Source organism: Lissotriton helveticus, chromosome 11, assembly GCF_964261635.1.
Source record: "Lissotriton helveticus chromosome 11, aLisHel1.1, whole genome shotgun sequence".
Lineage (NCBI taxonomy): Eukaryota > Metazoa > Chordata > Amphibia > Caudata > Salamandridae > Lissotriton > Lissotriton helveticus.
The window spans coordinates 1069496108-1069518521 of NC_136072.1; the positions used below are offsets into that span (position 1 = coordinate 1069496108).

The 22414-nt window shown below is 48.2% G+C and overlaps 1 protein-coding gene across 2 annotated transcripts in view; it reads left to right on the forward strand.

The window, feature by feature from the left end:
* The window catches only part of DNAH10 (dynein axonemal heavy chain 10), a 2445728-nt gene that overhangs the window by 2069181 nt on the left and 354133 nt on the right, over positions 1-22414 (forward strand). For both annotated transcript variants that reach the window (XM_078667623.1, XM_078667624.1), the window contains one exon: positions 16086-16233. In XM_078667623.1, the coding sequence (XP_078523749.1) occupies positions 16086-16233 (148 nt within the window). The remainder of the gene's footprint in view (positions 1-16085; positions 16234-22414) is intronic.

The following is a 22414-nucleotide window of genomic DNA, read 5'->3' on the forward strand; positions in this document are numbered from 1 at the left end:
CATTGGCTCAGTTCTTGTCTGCCTTAGACCAAGGAGACTGGATGGTGGCGTTGGACCTGCAGGATGCGTATTTTCATATTCCCATCCTGCCGGGCCACAGTCATTACCTGCGGTTCAAGATAGGCCACAAGCACTTTCATTTTACCGTGCTCCCCTTCGGCCTTACCAGTGCCCCTTGGGTGTAAACCAAGGTGATGGCGGTGGCTGCAGCTCATCTGCGCAGGTGAGGGGTTTCAGTCTTCCCCTACCTTGACGACTGGCTGTGAAGGCCCCAGGCTTTCGTCTCCCAACTTCAGACTACGGCAGGCCTACTGAATTTGCTGGGGTTCTCTAGGAACGTGCAGAAGTCACACCTGACTCCTTCTCAGACGCTCCCTTTCATCAGAGCTGTTCTGGACACAGTGCAGTTTTGGTCTTATCCTCGCGAGCAGTGAGTCCAGGATATTCAGGTTATGATTCGGATATTGCTGATGGGTACATTGCCTTTGGATTCCTCGCCTTTTGAATTACCCCAGCGCAGCATTCCACTGAAACATTTTTCTTACCTCTCCTACGTCAACGAGGATGTCACAATGACACGGCTCTGCTCGCGACACCATCAGACCTCATCGGAGCCACAAATAGACCTCCTCGGCGTACTGACTTCAGTTCCCTTTTTTCCGCGCCGACGACATGTAACGATTTTCTGGGACTCTCCATTATAACTACTTTGGTTACTTTCTTTCTGCTGTTTCCTTTGGAGTGGCAGTGCAATGGTGTTGAAGAAGTCAGGGTTTAAACCTTGTAGAGAATGTGGGTACCATATATCGATCACGTACCCCCATGAAGACTGTTTGTGGGTCTCTCTTCGGACCACGACGTCGATGGTTGTACCAGCTGGCGCAAGATGAACCGGAAGTCCTTGAAGGAGCGGGAGGCCAATTTATTCATGGCGATGACAAGGAAGGAGAAAAGAGGTAAAAAAATATTGAAGTCATTGACCTCACATGCTTCAAAGTCGAAGAAGCACGAGAAGAAGAGGAGGCATGGTTCTCGACATCATTCATCGAAAGGAAGGGCTTTGAGATCACCCTCACCGGCTCCGAGACATCGTTCTATCGATGTCATTTCTCCATCGCCTTCTTCTTCTCCTCCAGTGACTCCGGCTCATTCTTCGATGCGACATGTTCTCTGGCGCATTCACCGACGCCGAAGAATACTCCTGGGCCGAGCTCTTCTCCGGCGCCAAAGGATTCTTTTGAACCGGTACCAGCAACTTCTACTGTCTTGGGCCCGACGTCACCGGCACCTTCACGAGCCAAGATAGCCTACCATACCGGTGCACCATCGGACCCCATGGGTCCGCTTGCATTTAATTTCGGCGGTCCTCAACATTATGCCCAGGCACCTTTCATGCCTTTTATGCCGACGGCACCGTCCTGGTACTTTCCGGCTCCGAGGGTCTTGACGTCAGTTTCTCAGACTCTGGCTCCATCTGGAGGTTGATCCTCTTCTCGGTTTCGAACAGCGCCGTTGCCCACGTCGGAAGCTGCTCTGTCGATGCCGAAACCTGTTCCAAAGGTTAGACCTAGGAGGGAGGCACAGGGGCTTCTTGGGGAAGAGGAGTATCAGCAGGATGAGGCTGAAGAAGGCGAGATTTAAGAAGATCAGTTTGAATGCCTTCAAGAGGCAAGTGGATTAGATACTTCCCCAGAATGGGAACTTTCATATCAAAAGACTTTACTCTCGCAAGATGTTGCGCCTTATCCTGTACTCATTAGAAAGGCTGCTGAACTTTTAGATCTTCAACTTCCCACTGCTGATTTCCGGCCGAATATTTTGACGGAGGTATTACATTCACCTTCCTCTGTAGTTGAGTCTCTTTTGCCATTTAAGGAGACTTTACCTGAGCCTATTTTGGAGGTGTGGAGGAAGTCTCTTTCTGCACCTGCTGTTTCAAGGACCAAAGCGAGAAGGAACAGGCCTGCTCCAAATGATCCTGCGTTTCATTCAAGTCATCCTTCCCCTGAAAGTTTGGTGATGCAGGCTTCTTTTTTGAAGCAATCAATGTGATCTTCTCCCCCAGACTCCTGGTTGACAGGGATTCAAAGAAATTGGAACAGTCTGCTAAAAAGGTTTTCTCCTCATCAAATATGGCTTGGAAATCCACCAATGCAACCTGCTTATTATGGAGGTATATCCATGCCTTGATGGACTCTGCAAAGCAGTTAATTCCTAAGCTGCCCGAGAATGATCGGATACCTTTTCAGGAGATTGTGGCGGATACCCAGGCAGCAGCTAGTCAGGATTGGACGCTGCTGATTCAATGGCAAGAGTGATGGGCTCTTCTGTTGCCACAAGAAGGCATGCCTGGCTTAGGTCTTCAGGTTTCTCTCCTGATGTTCAAAATACTCTTCTTGATCTTCCCTTTGATGATTGAAGGCTTTTTGGGGAAAAAGCTGATTCTGCGCTGCAGAGGTTTAAGGACAGTAGAGCTATGGCTAAATCTTTAGGACTCCAATCCCAATCTAAAGGATTTGGTTTTAAAAGTTATCGGGGCTTTGGCAGGATGTCTTCCTTTCATGGCCGACAACAACTATTCTGGATCTCGGGGTCTTGAATTTTTACCTCAAGCAAGAGAAATTCAAGATGTTGACCATAGCTCAGGTTCTTCTGGCATTGCAGTAGGAAGACAGGATGGTGTTGATCAATTTGCATGATGCTTATTTTCACATCCCCATCCTGAAGTCGCATCGGAAGTATCTCCATTTCACGGTAGGGTCTCAACACTACTAGTTTGCAGTTCTCCCGTTTGGACTTACTTCCGCACCTCAAGTCTTTATAAAGGTAAAGGCAGTGATGGCAGCTCATCTCAGGAAGTCGGGGATTCCTGTTTTCCCTTACCTGGATGACTGGCTACTCAAAGCAAAGTCGCCTAAGATTGTGCTTCATCATCTGCAGGTAACAGCGCAGCTGTTGTACGTTTAGGGTTTTTCGATAAATGTGCCCAAGTCTCACCTGGTACCCTCACAGTACAACCTGTTCATAGGGGCAGTATTAGATACCACGGTGTGTCAAGCCTTTCCACCTCCGCAGAGGATTCTCGACATTCAGGAAATTATTCCTTTGTTTCACGATGGAGCGGTTGTTCCAGTCCTGGAGGTCCTACGCCTGCTCGTTCTGTTCATTTCCTGCATTCTGGTGGTCAACCATACATGCTGGCACATGAGGGCGCTCCAGTGGTGTCTAAGCATGCAGTGGTATCTGCACAACGGGGATCTCAGGGAGTCGGTCAGGATCTCCAGGAAAACTGCTGCCGATCTGTCTTGGTGAAATGTGCAGGGCATCCTGTCTCAAAGAAAGCCCTTTCAGCTTCTTCCACCGGTGGCCACAGTGATCATGGATGCATCCACTCTATGGTGGGGTGCTCATCTGGGGAGACTGTAGGTCAAACGTCTGGTCTCCAGAGGAAAGGTTGTTTCACATCAACCTTCTGGAAGTCTGGTAGATACGTTTGGCACTAAAGACCTTCCTTCTGTCCCCTTGCGGTCCGTCAGTTCAGGTCCTGACAGACAACACTACCGCGATGTGGTACAGCAACAAACAGGGAGGTGTAGGGTCGTTTTGCCTCTACAGAGAGGCTCTGCGACTCTGGTCCTGGTTTCAGGGACATCAGATTTGTGTGATGGTGGTCCATCTCGTCTTCAAGATGTAGGGATTTCCTCGGTTGGACCTCTTTGCCACTTGCGAGCGCACACTCTGCTCGTTGTTAGGCAGTCTTCAGTTTCCGATGCAGGGAGCTTTGGGGGACACATTTCAGTTGGATTGGAGTTCATAGCTCCTTTATGCATTTCCTCCCATACCCTTGATTTCTCGAAAATTTGAGGAAAATGCGGCAAGACCGAGCCCAAGTCATATTGATCGACCAAGAAGGGTGTGGTACACAGATCTACTTCACCTCTCATCGCACCCTCCGCTCCGTCTCCCTCTCAGGGCAGACCTCCTCTCGCAGTCGCAGGGGAAGGTTTTACACCTCCAGAGCTTGCACATTCATGCCTGGAAAACGGGGCAACCTAAGTTCATTCTCTTTCCCACTGGATGTGGTGGATATTATTTTATCTTCCAGGAGACACTCCATCAAATCTATTTTTTCCTCTAGGTGGTCCAGATTTGTTAAATGGTGTCGCGAGGAGAGGCCCATTGATCCTTTGAAAGCCTGTTTGTCTAATATTCTAGAGTTTTCTCTTTCTTTGGCACAGCAGGGTTGTGCTGTGGCTACAGTAAAGGAATATTTGTCAGCTTTGTAGGCTTTTCTATGTTTGCCAGATCAGCTGTCTTTATTTAATTCCCCCATTGTTATGAGGTTCATTAAGGGCCTTACTAATAGGTTTCCTCCCACTCCTTTCATTGTGCCTCAGTGGAATTTAAATCTTGTTCTTGCATTTTTGATGGGTTCTCCTTTTGAGCCTCTTTATAGTTGTCCGTTGAGGCTTCTCACTTTCAAAACTGTCTTTCTGATTGCTACTACCTCAGTTAGGAGGGTAAGTGAGCTTCAAACCTCCGTTTTGACCATTCATGCAGAAAAGTTTGTTCTCAGAACCAGGGCTGCTTTGCTGCCTAAGGTGGTTACTCCTTTCCATCTTGGACAATCCATTACTTTACCTACCTTCTATCCTCCCCCTCACCCTTCCAAGGAGGAGGAGAAACTTCATCACTTGGATCCTAAGAGGGCTGTCAGTTTTGATCTGGATAGAACCAAGGATCTGAGACTGGATGATCAGCTCTTCGTGAGCTACGTTGGGAGAATGAAAGGCAAGGCTGTGCACAAGCGGACTCTCTCCAGGTGGATCATCTTGTGCATCAAGATCTTGGCCAAGAAAGAATCACATGAAGGTATCAGAGCTCACTCCACCAGAGCTAAGTCTTCTTCTTCTGCTTTGGCTAGAGGTGTTCCTTATGTTGATATTTGTAAGGCAGCAACTTGGGCCTCCATCCACACCTTTGCAAATAATTACTGCTTGGATTCTGAGGTTAGGAGGGACGGCCATTTTGCACGCTCTGTGCTTCAGGATTTTTCGGTATAGGTTTGTGGCCACCCTCCTCCGGGAGTGGGACTGCTGTGGGATTCAATTCAAAAGGTGAGGAATCCACAGGCAGATGTATCCATCAGAAGAACAAGTTACTTATCTGCCTGTGGATTTCTCACTGACCCACCCTCCTCCCCGTTGTCCACCTTCGTACACCAAGGGTTTTATGATTTATTTAACATGGTTGTTTTCCTGTGTATTTTAACTGCTTTGTTTCATTTATAGGAAATGCTTAATTTCTTCTGCTTTTCCGATGATTCTTTATACTTTATGAATTTATGTTCATATTGTATACTGTGTATACTTCAATGATGGTGTTGTTCCACCCGTTCGCCTCGGAGGCACGGAAAAAATGGGTGGAATTGACGCCAGTACGCTGCGACGGTCTCTTTGTGGCTCCGATGATGTCAGACGGAGTCGCGAGCAGAGCCGTGTCATTGTATCGTCCTCGTTGACGTAAGAGAGCTAAGAAAAAGTTTCCGTGGAATGCTGGTGCAAGGGTAATTCAAAAGGTGAGGAATCCACAGGCAGATACTGTATCCACCAGAAAAAGTGTTACCTAAGGTAAGTAACTTGTTCATCAGCCTCTATCCTGGATTTCGGTGAGGTTGACTCTGAGGCTGTTGGGCCTCATGGCCTCCTGCATCCTGTTGGTAAAACATGCGAGATGTCGTACGCGTGCTCTGCAGTGGGACTTGAAGTTCCAACGGGCACTGCACCAGGGAAATCTCACCGACGTGGTTCAGATCTCGGAAGGAACTGAGAAGGATCTGCAGTGGTGGTTAACAAACCGAGATTGGGTCACAGGCAGACCTCTCTCCCTTCCCCAACCAGATTTCACAATTGTGACGATGCAACACTTCTGGGATGGGGCGGCCACTTGAGAGAGATGGAGATCAGGGGTCACTGGTCTCCGGTGGAGACGGGGCTCCACATAAACTTGTTGGAGCTCCAAGCAATTCGCTTTGCATTGAAAGCATTTCTTCCCTCTGTCAACGGGAGGTTGGTGCAGGTGTTCACGGACAATATCACCACCATGTGGTACTGCAACAAGCAAGGCAGGGTGGCATCATGGACCCTTTGTTGAGAGGCCATGCGTCTCTGGGCATGGCTGGAACAGCAGGGCATAACCCTGGTGGTTTAACACCTGGCAGGTTCTCCGAATGCCAGGGCAGACGATCCCAGCCGTCGATGCCTAGCGGATAACAAATGACATCGCCAGTCAGAGGTGGGGCAAAGTCTCTTTTAGCAGTGGGGAGAACCTTGGTTAGATTTGTTCGCCTCCGTAGAGAACGTGCAATGTCAGCAGTACAGCGTGCTTCGTTGCACAGGCCTGTTCTACGCCTTTCGGCCCATACCACTCCTGCTCAGAGTTCTGAAGAAGATCAGGAGCGACCGGGCCCAAGTCATCCTTGTGGCGCCTGACTGCGCAAGGAGAGTCAGGTATGCAGAGTGTCTGAGTATGAGTGTCGATCCTCCGATGACGCTGCCTCTTCGGGAGGATCTTCTGTCGCAGCAGCAGGAGAGGGCTCTCCACCCGAACCTGTCAACTCTGCGCCTCCATTTGTGGAGATTGAGCGGCGGCAGTTGATGGCTTTTGACCTTATCCCCCCCCAAAGTCTGTAATGTTATTCTGGCGGTTAGGCTGCCCTCCACTAAGTCGTTATACACCTGCTGTTGGCAGAAATTTATATTAAACTGTATAGAAAGGCCTATTGACCCTCTTTCTGCTCCTCTTTCTACTGTCCTTTTGTTCATTCTTACCCTTGCCCAGCAGGGCTCTGCTTTGGGAACTCTCAAGGGTTACCTTTCCGCTCTGTCTGCTTTTTTACGGCTGCCAGACCAGCATTCCCTCTTAAAACGCCTAATGTAAATTGATTTCTGAAAGGGCCGGTTCACTTATTTTCACCCACGCCCTTTGTTATGCCATAGTGGGGCCCTAATTTGGTCCTCACTTATCTGATGTGTGCTCCTTTTGAGCCTTTGCAGTTTGTTCTCAATTGCACAACTGTCCCCTCCGGCTGTTGTCCATCAAAACAGCCGTCTTAATTGCGATTACATCGGCCCGGAGAATCAATGAGTTGCAGGCGTTATACTTCTGATAGATACATCTGCCTTGTGGATTCCTCACCTTGTGAATATCCCCCTTGCGTCAGCAACGTTCGGAATTTTTCTTTGTAGCACGCCGGCGTGGGCGACGTCACAGGAACGCGCCACCGCGCGCGACTCCGTCTGACGTCACCGACCCCTTATTAGGCCTATGTCGGCGTGATGACATCAGTTCCCTTTTTTCCGTGTCGTCGACGCTAACGGTTTCAGGGATGTTCTGTAGTTACAGATAGAGACTTTGTTTCTTTTTGTTGTTACTGTTTCTGTTCTTCGTCGAAGATGTCGTCGAAGAAAACGGGATTCAAACAGTGTGGCTCGTGTGCCAGGATGATGTCAATTACTGATCCACACGAGGATTGTTTATGGTGTTTGGGATCGGATCACGACGTCAAGAGCTGTCGATCCTGTTCGAAGATGAATCCGAAGGCTCTGCGTGAAAGAGAAGCTAAACTTTTATTTGCCAAGATAAAAGGTAAAGAAGCCGATAGATCTTCGAGATCAAGATCGAGACACTCCAGATCGAGACCGAAGTCGAAATCGAAGTCACGATCGAGGTCCAGGGCCAGATCGGAGTCGGTATCGAAATCGGCTTCTGGACATGCTTCGGGTTCCTCGAAGAAAAGACATAAGAGGAAGAAGCATAGTTCTCACCATCATTCGGGATCTTCGGACTCTAAGAAGAAATCTTCTCGAAAGCATCACAAGGACTTTGTGTCTCCATCTCCTGCTGATGCTACCACTCCGGTAAGATCTCGAGAGCGTTCACCGGAGCCGGAGCTGGATCCGAATCCGGCTTCGGGTCAGTCTTCAGAGCATGAGGACGTCGTGGAGGTCCCTCAATCTCCGATTCCGGAGGATGAACCGGAAAACCTAATGGACCAAGAGGAGCCAAATCCACTTCAGCCTCCTACGAATCCTATGGGTTCTTACCCTTCTTTTCCTGGTCCTGGTCAAGATCCATCGCATTTCCTAAATGCTATGTATGGAGTGTATGCAAGAGCAATGTACCCCACTGGAGCTTGGGTGTCCCCCAAGCTTATGCACCGGCGCCTTTTCTACCCTTCATGCCGACTCCATGTCCTCCTTGGATCGGTTCAGCGCCGCCGAGGTCTTCGACTCCGCGCACGGCTTCGCCGACTCCAGAGCGACCTCGGAATTCAGATCGAGGCTTGACGCCGGTTCCTGTTTCTCTGACTCCGGTTGCTCCGGCTCCTCGGTCGACGCCGGCTCCGACTCCATCGGAGTCGTTACTGAATCCGTCGACGTCGATCCGTATGGAGTGGTCGAGACGTAGAGCCCAGCGTCTACTTGAGGAAAAAGAGTTTGTGGAATCTGAAATGGAGGAAGGTGAACTTCAGGAGCATGATGATTATTTTGAGGATCTTCATTCTGCTAGCAGTCTTGAACTTTCTCCGGAATGGGGATTACCTGTGGTTTCAGATGCACCCTCCAAGGATGTCGTTCCATACCATATGGTTATTAGAAAAGCTGCTGATTTATTAAATTTAACTTTACCAACTGTTGAGTTTAAACCTAATATCCTCAGAGAAGTCTTACATTCACCTTCTTCTATCATTGAGCCTACTCTACCTTTTACTGAAGCTCTGACAGAACCAATTCTGGAGGTTTGGAAAAAGCCTTTGTCTGCACCTGCAGTGTCTAGATCGGTGGCGAGACGTTATAGGGTGGCTCCTGGGGATCCTGAGTTCTTATCATCTCACCCTTCGCCAGAGAGTCTGGTAGTTCAGGCTGCTTGTGCGAATAGATCAGCTGGCTTCTTTCCTCAAGTTCCCGGAGATAAAGACTCCAAGAAGTTGGATCAGGCCGCTAAGAAAGTCTTCTCCTCTGGTAGCATGGCCTTAAAATCTACAAATGCTACTTGTTTGCTTGGCAGATATGTGCATGCCTTAATGGACTCAGTCAAACAATTATCTGCTAAACTTCCAGAAGAGGACAGAAAAAACTTTAATGAAGTTGTTTTGGATACTCAAGCTGCGGCCTGCCAAGTTATTCAAAGTGGCATGGACACTGCTGACTCCGTGGCTAGGATAATGGGTTCTTCGGTAGCTACCAGAAGAGCTGCTTGGTTAAAATCCTCAGAGTTTTCCACTGATGTACAGGCTACTCTTTTGGATTTACCTTTTGACGGGATTGGTCTCTTTGGAAAGAAAGCAAATACAGCTCTGGAGAGATTCAAAGATAGCCGGGCGACGGCTAGATCTTTGGGTTTACAGTCGAGAGGTACAGCTTCCAGAAAGTTCAGAGGTTTTGGCAGATCTTCCTTTCGTCCTTTCAGGCAAGGCCAGCAGCAACAGCAGCAACAGAACCCTCTGTACAAGTCTTATAGAGGTAGACAGAAGGGTCGTGGACGTGGACGTCAAGCCTCTTCCTCCTCTACTTCATCCTCTAATACCAACCCCCCACCTGCAGCAGCAAAGCAGCCCTAGATCCGCCATTCCGGATCATGCAGGTCCGGTAGGGGGTCGGCTTACTCATTTTCTACGGGATTGGGAATCGGTTACATCAGATCTTTGGGTTCTCAATCTCGTAGAAAATGGGTATGCCCTTCCCTTTCGGGAATTTCCTCCCAATTACCCTCCTTGCCAAGGTTATTGTTCGGAGGACCACCTGCTTCTCTTGCAGGAAGAAGTCCTGGCACTTTTCAGAAAGGGTGCGATAGAGGTGGTTCCGGAGCAGGAGAGGGGTCAGGGATGCTACTCCCGGTATTTTCTGATCCCCAAGAAGGATGGCAGGCTTCGGCCAATCCTGGATCTCAGGATCTTGAACTTGTATCTGAAACAAGAAAAGTTCAAGATGCTCACTCTTGCGCAGGTTCTTCAAGCGCTGTTGGAAGAAGACTGGATGGTGTCGATCGACTTGCAGGATGCTTATTTTCACATCCCTATCCTGAAGTCGCACAGGAAGTATCTCCGTTTTACGATGGGTTCGCAACACTACCAGTTTGCGGTCCTTCCGTTTGGACTTACTACTGCGCCTCGAGTTTTCACCAAGGTGATGGCAGTGGTGGCAGCACATCTCAGCAGATCGGGGATTCCTGTATTTCCGTATCTGGACGACTGGCTCATCAAAGCAGAGTCGCCAGAGAAGGTGCTCCTTCAATTGCAAGAGACAACTCAGTTGTTACACAGGTTGGGTTTTTCGATAAATGTACCCAAGTCTCACCTGGTGCCCTCCCAGCGCAACCTGTTCATAGGTGCGGTACTGGACACTACTGTATGTCGTGCATTCCCTCCACCTCAAAGGATTCGCGACATACAGGAAATGATTCCTTTATTTTTCAATGGAGCGGTTGTTCCAGTCCTGAAGGTCTTTCGTCTGCTAGGTCTAATGGCTTCTTGCATTCTGTTGGTCAACCATGCACGCTGGCACATGAGGGCACTCCAGTGGTGTCTCCACAGGCAGTGGTATCAGCACAACGGAGATCTCAGGGAGTCAGTGAGGATCTCCAGAGAGACTGCGGCGGATTTGTCCTGGTGGAGTGTGGAAAGAAATCTTTCTCAGGGAAAGCCTTTCCAGTTGCCTCCATCGGTGGCCACAGTGATAACGGATGCATCCACTCGAGGGTGTTCATCTGGGGGATCTGGAGGTCAAAGGTCTTTGGTCTCCAGAGGAAAGGTTGCTTCATATCAACCTTCTAGAGTTACAGGCGATACGTTTGGCGCTCAATGCCTTCCTCCCTTCCCTTCACGGTCGTTCGGTCCAGGTCCTGACAGACAACACGACCGCGATGTGGTACATCAACAAGCAGGGAGGAGTGGGGTCGCAGTGTCTCTGCAGAGAGGCTCTGCGTCTCTGGTCCTGGGTTCAGGACCATCAGATTTGTCTGATGGCAAATCATCTGGCCGGAGTTCTGAACGTTCGTGCAGACGTTCTCAGTCGGCAGTTCTCTGCCGATCACGAGTGGAGGCTTCACCCGGAGGTTGTTCACGACATCTTTCAGATGTGGGGGACTCCTCGGGTGGACCTGTTCGCCACTCGCGAGAACGCTCACTGCCTGTCATTCTGCAGTCTCCAGTATCCGATGCAAGGAGCTTTAGGGGACGCGTTTCAGTTGAGTTGGGGAAATCAACTCCTTTACGCGTTTCCCCCCATACCCTTAATTCCTCGGGTTCTGAGGAAGATTCGCCAGGACCGGGCCCAAGTCATATTGGTCGCCCCGGATTGGCCAAGAAGGGTGTGGTACACGGACCTTCTCCACCTCTCCTCTCACCCGCCGCTCCGTCTCCCTCTCAGGGCAGACCTCCTCTCTCAGATGGAGGGGCAGGTTCTACACCCCCACCTCCAGACATTACACCTTCATGCCTGGAGATTGAACGGGGCAACCTGAACTCTTTTTCTCTCCCTCACGATGTGGTGGATGTCATTCTTTCGGCCAGGCGTGACTCCACCAAGTCCATCTATTCGTATAGATGGTCTAAATTTGTTGTTTGGTGTAGGGAGAAGGCTGTTGACCCCTTGAGGGCTCATCTGTCTGATATTTTGCAGTTTGCTCTCTCTTTGGCACAGCAAGCATTTGCTGTTGCCACAGTCAAAGGTTACCTTTCGGCGTTATCGGCATTTCTCTGCTTGCCGGATCAGCCGTCTCCATTTAAATCTCCAGTGGTTTTGAGGTTTCTGAAGGGCCTCACGAATAAGTTCCCTCCTTCTCCATTTATCGTGCCTCAATGGGACTTGAATCTTGTCTTAACATTCTTGATGGGTTCTCCCTTCGAACCCTTACACAAGTGTCCCATGAGGCTTTTGTCTTTCAAGACGGTCTTCTTAGTAGCGATCACCTCGGCAAGGAGGGTGAGTGAGCTTCAAGCTCTTAGTTCTAAACCCCCATTCCTGACCATTCATGCTGAACGAATGGTTCTTAGGACCAGGGCTGCTTTTCTGCCTAAGGTGGTAACTCCCTTCCATCTAGGACAATCCATTACCCTTCCTACCTTCTATCCTCCCCCTCACCCTTCTAAGGAGGAAGAGAGACTGCACCGTTTGGACCCTAAGAGGGCGGTGTCCTTTTATCTGGATAGAACTAAAGACTTCCGGATTGACGACCAGCTGTTTGTTGGTTTTGCTGGCTGTCGGAAGGGCAGATCGGTGCACAAGCGCACACTTTCCAGGTGGATAATCCTGTGCATCAAGATTTGCTACTCTCTGGCGGGTAAGGACCCTCCTGAGGGTATAAGAGCTCATTCTACCAGAGCAAGGTCTGCTACTTCTGCATTGTCTAGAGGTGTACCTGTTGAGGACATTTGCAGAGCCGCGACTTGGGCCTCCCTCCACACTTTTGCGAAGCACTACTGCTTGGATACCGAGGTGAGGAGGGACGGCCACTTCGCGCGTTCTGTCCTCCAAGATTTCCTGGTGTAGCAGAGTGGACACCCTCCTCCGGGAGTGGGGTCTGCTGTGGGACTCTATTCACAAGGTGAGGAATCCACAAGGCAGATGTATCTATCAGAAGAACAAGTTACTTACCTTCGGTAACGCTTTTTCTGGTAGATACAGTATCTGCCTGTGGATTCCTCACTGACCCGCCCGCCTCCCTGTTGTCCACTCTGCTATACCTGGTCTTATTTGTATATTTATTTGTATATTTATTGGGTTTTTGATACCTTTGCTACGCACTATGTGTGCTATTATGGTTTGTATGTACTGTGTACATTGTATATATGTATATTTCCTGTCATTGGTCCGTCTGGGTGCCTCGAAGGCACGGAAAAAAGGGCGGAACTGATGTCAATACGCCGACGTAGGCCTAATTAAGGGGTCGGTGACGTCAGACGGAGTCGCGCGCGGTGTCGCGTTCCTGTGACGTCGCCCACGCCGGCGTGCTACAAAGAAAAATTCCGAACGTTGCTGACGCAAGGGGGATATTCACAAGGTGAGGAATCCACAGGCAGATACTGTATCTACCAGAAAAAGCGTTACCGAAGGTAAGTAACTTGTTCAGCTCGCCTCCTAATCTTTTGTCTTTTCTGGACAAGGTTGTGCTTCACAACAGGGCATAATTATTACCAAAAGTTGTGACCCCATTCCATCTCGGTCAGTCCATTACCTTGCCCACATCCCTCTAAGGAAGAGGAGCGTCTCGACCAACTGGACCCAAAAAGAGCCTTGTTGTTGTTATACCTTGACCGCACAAGAGAGTTCCGGGTGGATGACCAACTCTTTGTGGGGTATGTGGGAGCAAAGAAGGGAAAGGCAGTGCAGAAAAGAACTATCTCTCGCTGGGTTCTCTGCGTTAAAATCTGTTATGCCTAGGCAAAGAATCAGCCCCCTGAGGGATTAAGGACCCATTCCACCAGGGAAAAGGCTGTGACTACGGCCTTGGCTCGGGATGTCCCAGTCCAAGACATCTGTCAGGCAGCCACATGAGCATCATTGCACATGTTTGAAAACATTATTGCCTTGATGGTCAAGTGTGCAGGGACAGGCACTTTGCCCGCTCAGTCCTGCAAGACTTTTTAGTCTAGACCATGAGTCCGCAACCAACCACCAGGATGGTATGGCTTGGGTATCTAATTCAAAGGTAAGGAATCAGCAGCTAGAAGTATCTATCAGATTAACAAGTTACTTACCTCCGGTGATGCATTATCTGGTAGAGACTCTATCTAGCTGAGGATTCGTTACAGCCCCACCCATGCCTCCCAGCTTTGCGGACTGATGTTGTAGGACTAGGGTTTCTCCCCTTTCAGGGCCCTAATTTTGCACACGTTTACATCAGTCACTTAGTGGCTCTGCGCTTCTGGAATGGAGAAACAAAAAGTACTGACATCTGGGTGGCGCCTATGTAGGTAAGGAATCTGCAGCTAGATAGTGTCTCTACCAGATAATGCGTTACCAAAGGTAAGTAACTTGTTCGTCGACGTCCTGGGGAGCACGAGTGACACTTACACCCTAATGTGGTGCAAGGCCTCTTCCATGAATGGGGAGAACCATGAAATGAAATGAAATGAAAAGACCATTTGTTAAGCGCAATAGCTCCCCTCAGACGTCCTAGCGCTACAGAAAATGTGTGCAGGTGCACAGTTGAAGACTATTCAGATTTATTGAAAAGCAGAGTTTTTAGAAGTGTACGAAAGGGGAGTACATTGGGCTCTGTTCGCAGAGGGAGGGAGTTCCAAAGTTTGGCCGAGTTATAGGAAAAGGAGCGGCCACCTCATCTGGCTCTGTTTATCCTGGTTACTATGGCGAGGAAGGAAGATGCTGATCTGAGCTGTCTATTCAGGTGGTAGAGGGTAATCAATGATTGATTAATGGCAGAGCCCATCTTCCAAAAGGCTTGGTGTGTAATGCACAGGTCCTTGAATTCAATTCTTTCCCTGGTCCGGGTTTAACTGAGAGTCGACGGGGAATCTGGAGGAGTGTTCGGGCTGCGCAGTTTTGAATGACCTGGAGCTTGCGCAAGGTGGACTGAGGGGCCCCTAAATAGAGGGCATTCCCAAAATCCAGGCGTGACAAGATGAGACCATAGCAGGTGGCTGCAAGTTTAGCTGCTTGATAGTTAAAGTTAAGGGAGTTATCCAGCCAGATGCCCAGGCTTTTGATTGTGTCCTTTGGCATTGGAGCCCTCTCTGGAAGAGACTATCTAGCCACAGATTCCTTGTCTCTTGAATACTTACCTTGGCGTCCAACTGGCTATGGATATGACCATGACTATGACTGCATCTCTTCACCACTGCTGAGAATTCACAATGTCAGCACTTGTGCATGTTGGAGTTTCCAAGGCGTCTCTCGCTCAGAGACGCATTCTGACTTGAATGGAACTTGGGACTCCTGTGTGCCTTTCTGCCGATACCACTCTTGCCCTGACTTCTCAAGAAGATCAGTACTAACCAGGTTCAAGTTATTCTTGTAGCTTTGGATTGGGCACTGGGAGTATGATGTTCAAAACTCCTGGGCTTGAGCATCTATCCTCGGATCATGCTCCCCTTCAGGAGGACCTGCTGTCGCTGCAACAAGGCAGGGTTCTGCACCCGGGCCTTCGCAATCTCCACCTTCATGCTTGGAGATTAAGAGGTGACAGCTGAACACCTTCGGCCTTCCTCCATAGGCATAGGTTGTTGATGTCATCTTGGCAGCCAGGCAGAAAACTGTATATGCATGTCCTTGGGACAAATTTGTGGTTTGGTGTGGCACATACCAGATTGACTCCCTCCTGGCCAAGTTATCTCACATTCTGTTATTTGTTCTGTCTCTTGCCTGGCAAAGCTTTTCTCTGAGCATGGATAAAGGTTATCTTTCAGCCCTTTCTTCCTTCTTACAGTTGCCAGATTGGCTCTCCTTTTTCAAGTCACCACTTGTGATGTGATTTTTGGAAGGGTTACAACATGTGTTTCCCCTTTCTGCCTTTGCAATTAACAAAATTACTTTGGTAGCGCTTATTCTGTAAAGACTCTATCTAGCTGCAGATTTCTCACTGAACCCCCCCCTTTCCTCCCCTTTCTGTGATTAGACTCTATCCAGGAATCTGCACACTGTTCGCAAACAATTTGCTCTTCAGGCTCCATGTCTGAGGTAACGGACAGCCTCGATAGCAATTAACCTCAGCAAGCAGGGGTGGAGCCTATATAGGCTTTGCATGTCATTTCTGAAGCGGAATGGGATCATCCTGGTGTGCTATGGTACTCCCGAAAACTTTCCATAGCCAGTTGGACGCCAATGGAAAAATTCAAGTGGCTAGGAATCTGTGGCTTGATAGTGTCTCCCAGAAAGTGTTTTACCAAATGTAACTAATTTGTTCTTTTGGTATCAGGGTGGGGGTAATTTAAGTGGATATTAATACTGTTGTGACAGACAGTCATTACAATTTTACAACCTTATCACTAAACACTATGTGCTGCTGTATGTGAGGCAGTAACATGTAACCACAATGATAAAGGGCATAATGTGATTAATTCCTAGGTGGGGATCAGAGGGCCTCCCGCCTGACGAGCTATCAGTCCAGAATGGGATACTAACTACCCGTGCCAGCCGCTTCCCTCTGTGTATCGATCCTCAGCAGCAGGCCTTGAACTGGATCAAGAGAAAAGAAGAAAAGAACAATCTAAAGGTGATGTTTGATGAAGGCTTGATGAAGACTTAACTGCAGCACTTAATGTTGATGTCTGTTGTTTTCAGCTATGTATATTTATCTAAAAAGTACACCAAAAGAGTAGCTCCAGTAGCTCAAGTTCCCATTTGTTGGCCCTTGTGGATTTTTTTGCAGTCATAGTCAGGATTAAAAGAGCTCTTGTTCTGGCTGGCACCAAGGTAAGTCAAATCCTGAGATGGTGTGCAGGGTGTCTAGAATAGGGTTAGTGTATTTGCTACAGGAAGCAACCTGTTCCCAGATCCATGCACATTCGAATTGCAGGTTTATGATTTTTGGTCAAACAGTGATCCTGTTTGTGCATACTTATTAACTTAAACTGATGGCCCAAGAATAACACCAGCTGGATCTTGCTGCAAAGATGGCCATTGACGTTGATTTGACACTGGTGGAGTGAAACCACTTGTCCGCCTTGACCACTAAAGGAGCTTATGGATATTCTACATTTCATACTTTCCTGTCTTCGTTTTGTGTTTTATAAGAATATATATTTTTGCTTAGTTTCCTTTTACCTAGGGTGAGACGGAAGATGTGTACATGAGAAATGAAAGCAGTGCTTCAGGCAGAAAACCTAGAGTAAGATGGAAGATGTGTTCATAAACAATGGGAGAGATTGCAGTACTTCAGGCAGGATACCTAAAGTAAAATGGAAGGTGTGTGCAGGATCAATGGGACTGATCGCAGTGCTCCTGGCAGAAAACCTAGAGTAAGATGGAAGATGTGTGCATAAACACTGGGAGTTATTGTAGTACTTCAGGCAGGAAACCTAGAGTAAAATGGAAGATTTGTAAATACTGATACCTCCTGAGGCGGAAGCCGGGAAGGTTTTTGGGGCTATCTATTTTAATATTTTAACCTTGTTCACTGAAATTTTGTTTGTTGCATTTAATGTAGGCTGCACGATTTAGCGCGTTTGCCCTCACTTAGAGCCGAATAGGTGCTGATAGTGGGCTCGAACTGCCGATCTTCTCCTTGGCCGCATTCTTACTGGAGGCTTAAGGTTAGCGGTCTAGCTGCCTGGCCCTCCCGACCTCGCAAGTATAAATTATATCATATACACGGAGGCGCAACGGACGGGCGCAGCGGGCGCGCCGATGGCGCGCCGAAGGCAAGCCCGTCTGCGCCCGTCCGCGCCAGGACAGAGCCCTGGGCCCGAAATCCTGGTCGTATCTCTACACTAACGGAGGTACTTAAATATCAGCCGGAAGACAAGAGCCAGGACACAAACATTTTTAGCAAAAGTAATTTCCTTCATCTTAAATATAATTCTAAGCAGTTAATGGCCTTAAGAACACCAATACAGCAGGACTGCACTAATTTACATTTGGAGGTCGGGACTACTACATGTTCGAATTATGGCTTTTCAATTACCATCAGGCATAAGAATAAGGACAGGAAAAAGCATGAGACAGATTATCCGCAACCTAGTTATAAAACATTTTCTTTCCTGAGCCTTAATTGTAGGTCATTACCTAAACACAAGTATGAAATCTTCAACTTGTTACTAGATGAAAAACCTGATGCCCTTTTCCTAACTGAAACGTGGCTCCATGAGAGTTCAGGACCGGACGTCGCAGTGGCGGTGCCGGATAATTATGCAATTGAAAGACTTGATCGCCCTAATAAAACTGGAGGCGGCATTGCTGTTCTTTTTAAAAAAGAATATAACTGTAACTTTACAAGACTTCCTAACACTAATGGGGAAGCAGCAGTTTTTAAACTGGCTGTCACCCCTAATTTCATGTTCTCTGGTTTGTTGATCTATCGCCCACCGGGCTCAGCCACGGCATGGATGACGATACAGAAAAGGGGGTGGTGATGAACAGAGTGTCTGAATTAAGCAGACCACTCTTACCCAGTCCAAAGATCAGGGCTTGATCCATCACCGTTATTTATCTCACTGCCCCATCCCAGCTCAGAACCTGGCTATATGCAAATTAGTCTGTCCCTGGCCCAGTGCATCATGGGAACAGGGCAGACCAAACTACCAAGCCAATTCTTCACCAGAAAGGAGACAAGCTACCGGGGACCGGTTTCTGGCATTTCAGCCTCTTCGGCCCGGCTTGCTTGAATCCTGATGGAGCAGTGAGAAAGGGACTCATGTCTGAGTATACCCTGCCACACCTATAGTGGCCAAAAACGATACAGAAAAGGGGGTGGTGATGAACAGAGTGTCTGAATTAAGCAGACCACTCTTACCCAGTCCAAAGATCAGGGCTTGATCCATCACCGTTATTTATCTCACTGCCCCATCCCAGCTCAGAACCTGGCTATATGCAAATTAGTCTGTCCCTGGCCCAGTGCATCATGGGAACAGGGCAGACCAAACTACCAAGCCAATTCTTCACCAGAAAGGAGACAAGCTACCGGGGACCGGTTTCTGGCATTTCAGCCTCTTCGGCCCGGCTTGCTTGAATCCTGATGGAGCAGTGAGAAAGGGACTCATGTCTGAGTATACCCTGCCACACCTATAGTGGCCAAAAACGATACAGAAAAGGGGGTGGTGATGAACAGAGTGTCTGAATTAAGCAGACCACTCTTACCCAGTCCAAAGATCAGGGCTTGATCCATCACCGTTATTTATCTCACTGCCCCATCCCAGCTCAGAACCTGGCTATATGCAAATTAGTCTGTCCCTGGCCCAGTGCATCATGGGAACAGGGCAGACCAAACTACCAAGCCAATTCTTCACCAGAAAGGAGACAAGCTACCGGGGACCGGTTTCTGGCATTTCAGCCTCTTCGGCCCGGCTTGCTTGAATCCTGATGGAGCAGTGAGAAAGGGACTCATGTCTGAGTATACCCTGCCACACCTATAGTGGCCAAAAACGATACAGAAAAGGGGGTGGTGATGAACAGAGTGTCTGAATTAAGCAGACCACTCTTACCCAGTCCAAAGATCAGGGCTTGATCCATCACCGTTATTTATCTCACTGCCCCATCCCAGCTCAGAACCTGGCTATATGCAAATTAGTCTGTCCCTGGCCCAGTGCATCATGGGAACAGGGCAGACCAAACTACCAAGCCAATTCTTCACCAGAAAGGAGACAAGCTACCGGGGACCGGTTTCTGGCATTTCAGCCTCTTCGGCCCGGCTTGCTTGAATCCTGATGGAGCAGTGAGAAAGGGACTCATGTCTGAGTATACCCTGCCACACCTATAGTGGCCAAAAACGATACAGAAAAGGGGGTGGTGATGAACAGAGTGTCTGAATTAAGCAGACCACTCTTACCCAGTCCAAAGATCAGGGCTTGATCCATCACCGTTATTTATCTCACTGCCCCATCCCAGCTCAGAACCTGGCTATATGCAAATTAGTCTGTCCCTGGCCCAGTGCATCATGGGAACAGGGCAGACCAAACTACCAAGCCAATTCTTCACCAGAAAGGAGACAAGCTACCGGGGACCGGTTTCTGGCATTTCAGCCTCTTCGGCCCGGCTTGCTTGAATCCTGATGGAGCAGTGAGAAAGGGACTCATGTCTGAGTATACCCTGCCACACCTATAGTGGCCAAAAACGATACAGAAAAGGGGGTGGTGATGAACAGAGTGTCTGAATTAAGCAGACCACTCTTACCCAGTCCAAAGATCAGGGCTTGATCCATCACCGTTATTTATCTCACTGCCCCATCCCAGCTCAGAACCTGGCTATATGCAAATTAGTCTGTCCCTGGCCCAGTGCATCATGGGAACAGGGCAGACCAAACTACCAAGCCAATTCTTCACCAGAAAGGAGACAAGCTACCGGGGACCGGTTTCTGGCATTTCAGCCTCTTCGGCCCGGCTTGCTTGAATCCTGATGGAGCAGTGAGAAAGGGACTCATGTCTGAGTATACTCTGCCACACAAAACGGTGTTGGATCTAGCCCTGATCTCTTGACTGGGTGAGAGTACTCTGCTTAATTCAGAGACTCTGTCCATCACCACCCCTTGTTGTAAATAATTTTGTCCACCCTAAGCGTGGAAGGGTATACTCAGATGTGAGTCCCTTGCTCATTGCACCATCAGGATTCAAGCAAGCCGGGCCGAAGACGGCTGTAATGCCAGAAACCGGTCCCCGGAAGCTTGTTTCCTTCCCAGTGTAAGAATTGGCTTTTGTAGTCTGGTCTGCCCTGTTCCCATGATGCACTGGGCCAGGGACAGGCTAATTTGCATACAGCCAGGTTCTGAAACTGGGATGGTGCAATGAGCTAAAAAACGGTGTTGGATCTAGCCCTGATCTCTTGACTGGGTGAGAGTACTCTGCTTAATTCAGAGACTCTGTCCATCACCACCCCTTGTTGTAAATAACGGCATGGATGACGGCTTTATCGGAAATCATAAGCCCCCTAGTTCTGACAGTTGCCAATTTTTCTCTTATCGGAGATTTTAACATACATCTGGAAAACTTAGCCTGTACTACTATATCGGAATTTATATCCGATCTAGCTGCCCTGAACTTGACATTGCTAAATTCAGGAGCAACCCACACAGCTGGGCATTTACTTGACCCCATCATTTCCAATCTCAAGGCAGTTAATGTTCTCCCGGCATTACCACTCAGCTGGTCAGACCATTACTTGGTTAGATTCTCAGTACAGGTCGCTGTACAGGAACACAACGCCCCCTTGGATCATTCAAGGCAGATAAGAAATTGGAAAAACTTGGATTTGGAAACCTTGAAAATCTCTTTAGATTCCCATCGACCCTGTTCAAAACAGTCAGTACAGTCATTATCAGCAGCAGTTCAGAATTGGCTCCTGACGGCAATAGATACTTGTCTCCCTTTTACCAGGGCGAAATGTAAGGGTACCCGATCGCCTGCCCTTTGGTTTAACGAGACACTAAAAAGTGAAAAATTGGACTGTAAAACCCTAGAGCGCAGATGGAGAAAAAATTATTTCCTAGATGCGAAAAAAGAATACAAAAATAAGTTAAAAAGATATCGGACCCTTTGCGATAAAGCACGAGCAGATTATGTATGCTCCACTATATCGGAGGCCCTAAATCGCTCCCAAATTTTATTTAAGCTGGTGAAAGAACTCGCAGGGTCTAAAACCATAGCTACGCCTACCGAACTAAATAAAGTGCAATGTGAAGCCCCAGCGTCCTTCTTCATACAGAAGGTGGACAAAATCCATCAAGGAATTATGGCAGGCAATAATAGTGAGGTCCTTCCGGATAGCACGCTTCCATGTCCTTCTGCTCACGCGGATAGATCTGACATGGATGCGCATCAAAACCAGGAAAACACCTTAGATAGATGGCCTCTACTGGACACGGAGACTCTAATTAAACTTCTCAGTCCCATTAAATCGGGGTCACCAAAAGATCCTTTACCTTGCAAAATACTTAAAAAGCTCACCTTTCATTCACTTGATATTGTCACAAATCTACTTAATACCTCCTTACAAAAAAACACTGTACCCCCTGACTGGAAACATGCCATGATCCATCCTTTACTGAAGAAGGTAGGAACGGATCCAAACCAGCCTTCTAATTTTCGACCCATCTCCTTGTTACCCATTTTTGCCAAGATTCTAGAAAAACATGTGAATCACAATCTAACAAAATTTGTCACCACTCAAGATCTATTACCCCCTTGCCAATCAGGGTTCAGAGCGGGTTTCTCGACGGAAACCACGCTACTTGGAGTCACGGAAAATATCCGGGGCCTTTTGGACAGAGGAGAGACGGTGGCCCTTGTATTATTGGATCTAAGCGCTGCCTTTGATTCTGTATCTCACACTGTTTTAATCACCACACTTCGCTCTCTTGGTATTCGTGGGCCAGCATTGGAGTGGCTCACCTCCTTCCTAACGGGAAGGACATTTCAGGTCTTCTCCCAAACAGCATGTTCCGACACTCATGTTTTTGAACATGGTGTACCACAGGGTTCTATCTTAAGCCCTCTACTATTTAATTTGTACATGAGCCCTTTGGCTAAGGTCGTAGAAGAAGCGGGTCTAGTAATGTATTCATACGCGGATGATTCCCAACTAATTTTTGCTCTTACATCTGAGAATATGAACGCCCAGTCCACCCTTAAAAGCTTATAAAAGAAAATAGCGGGCTGGATGCAGGACAATTTTCCCCAACTTAATGGGGATAAAACGGAAGTTGTCATTTTAGGTAAAAACAAAAAGCTGTGGGGCCCGCACCATTG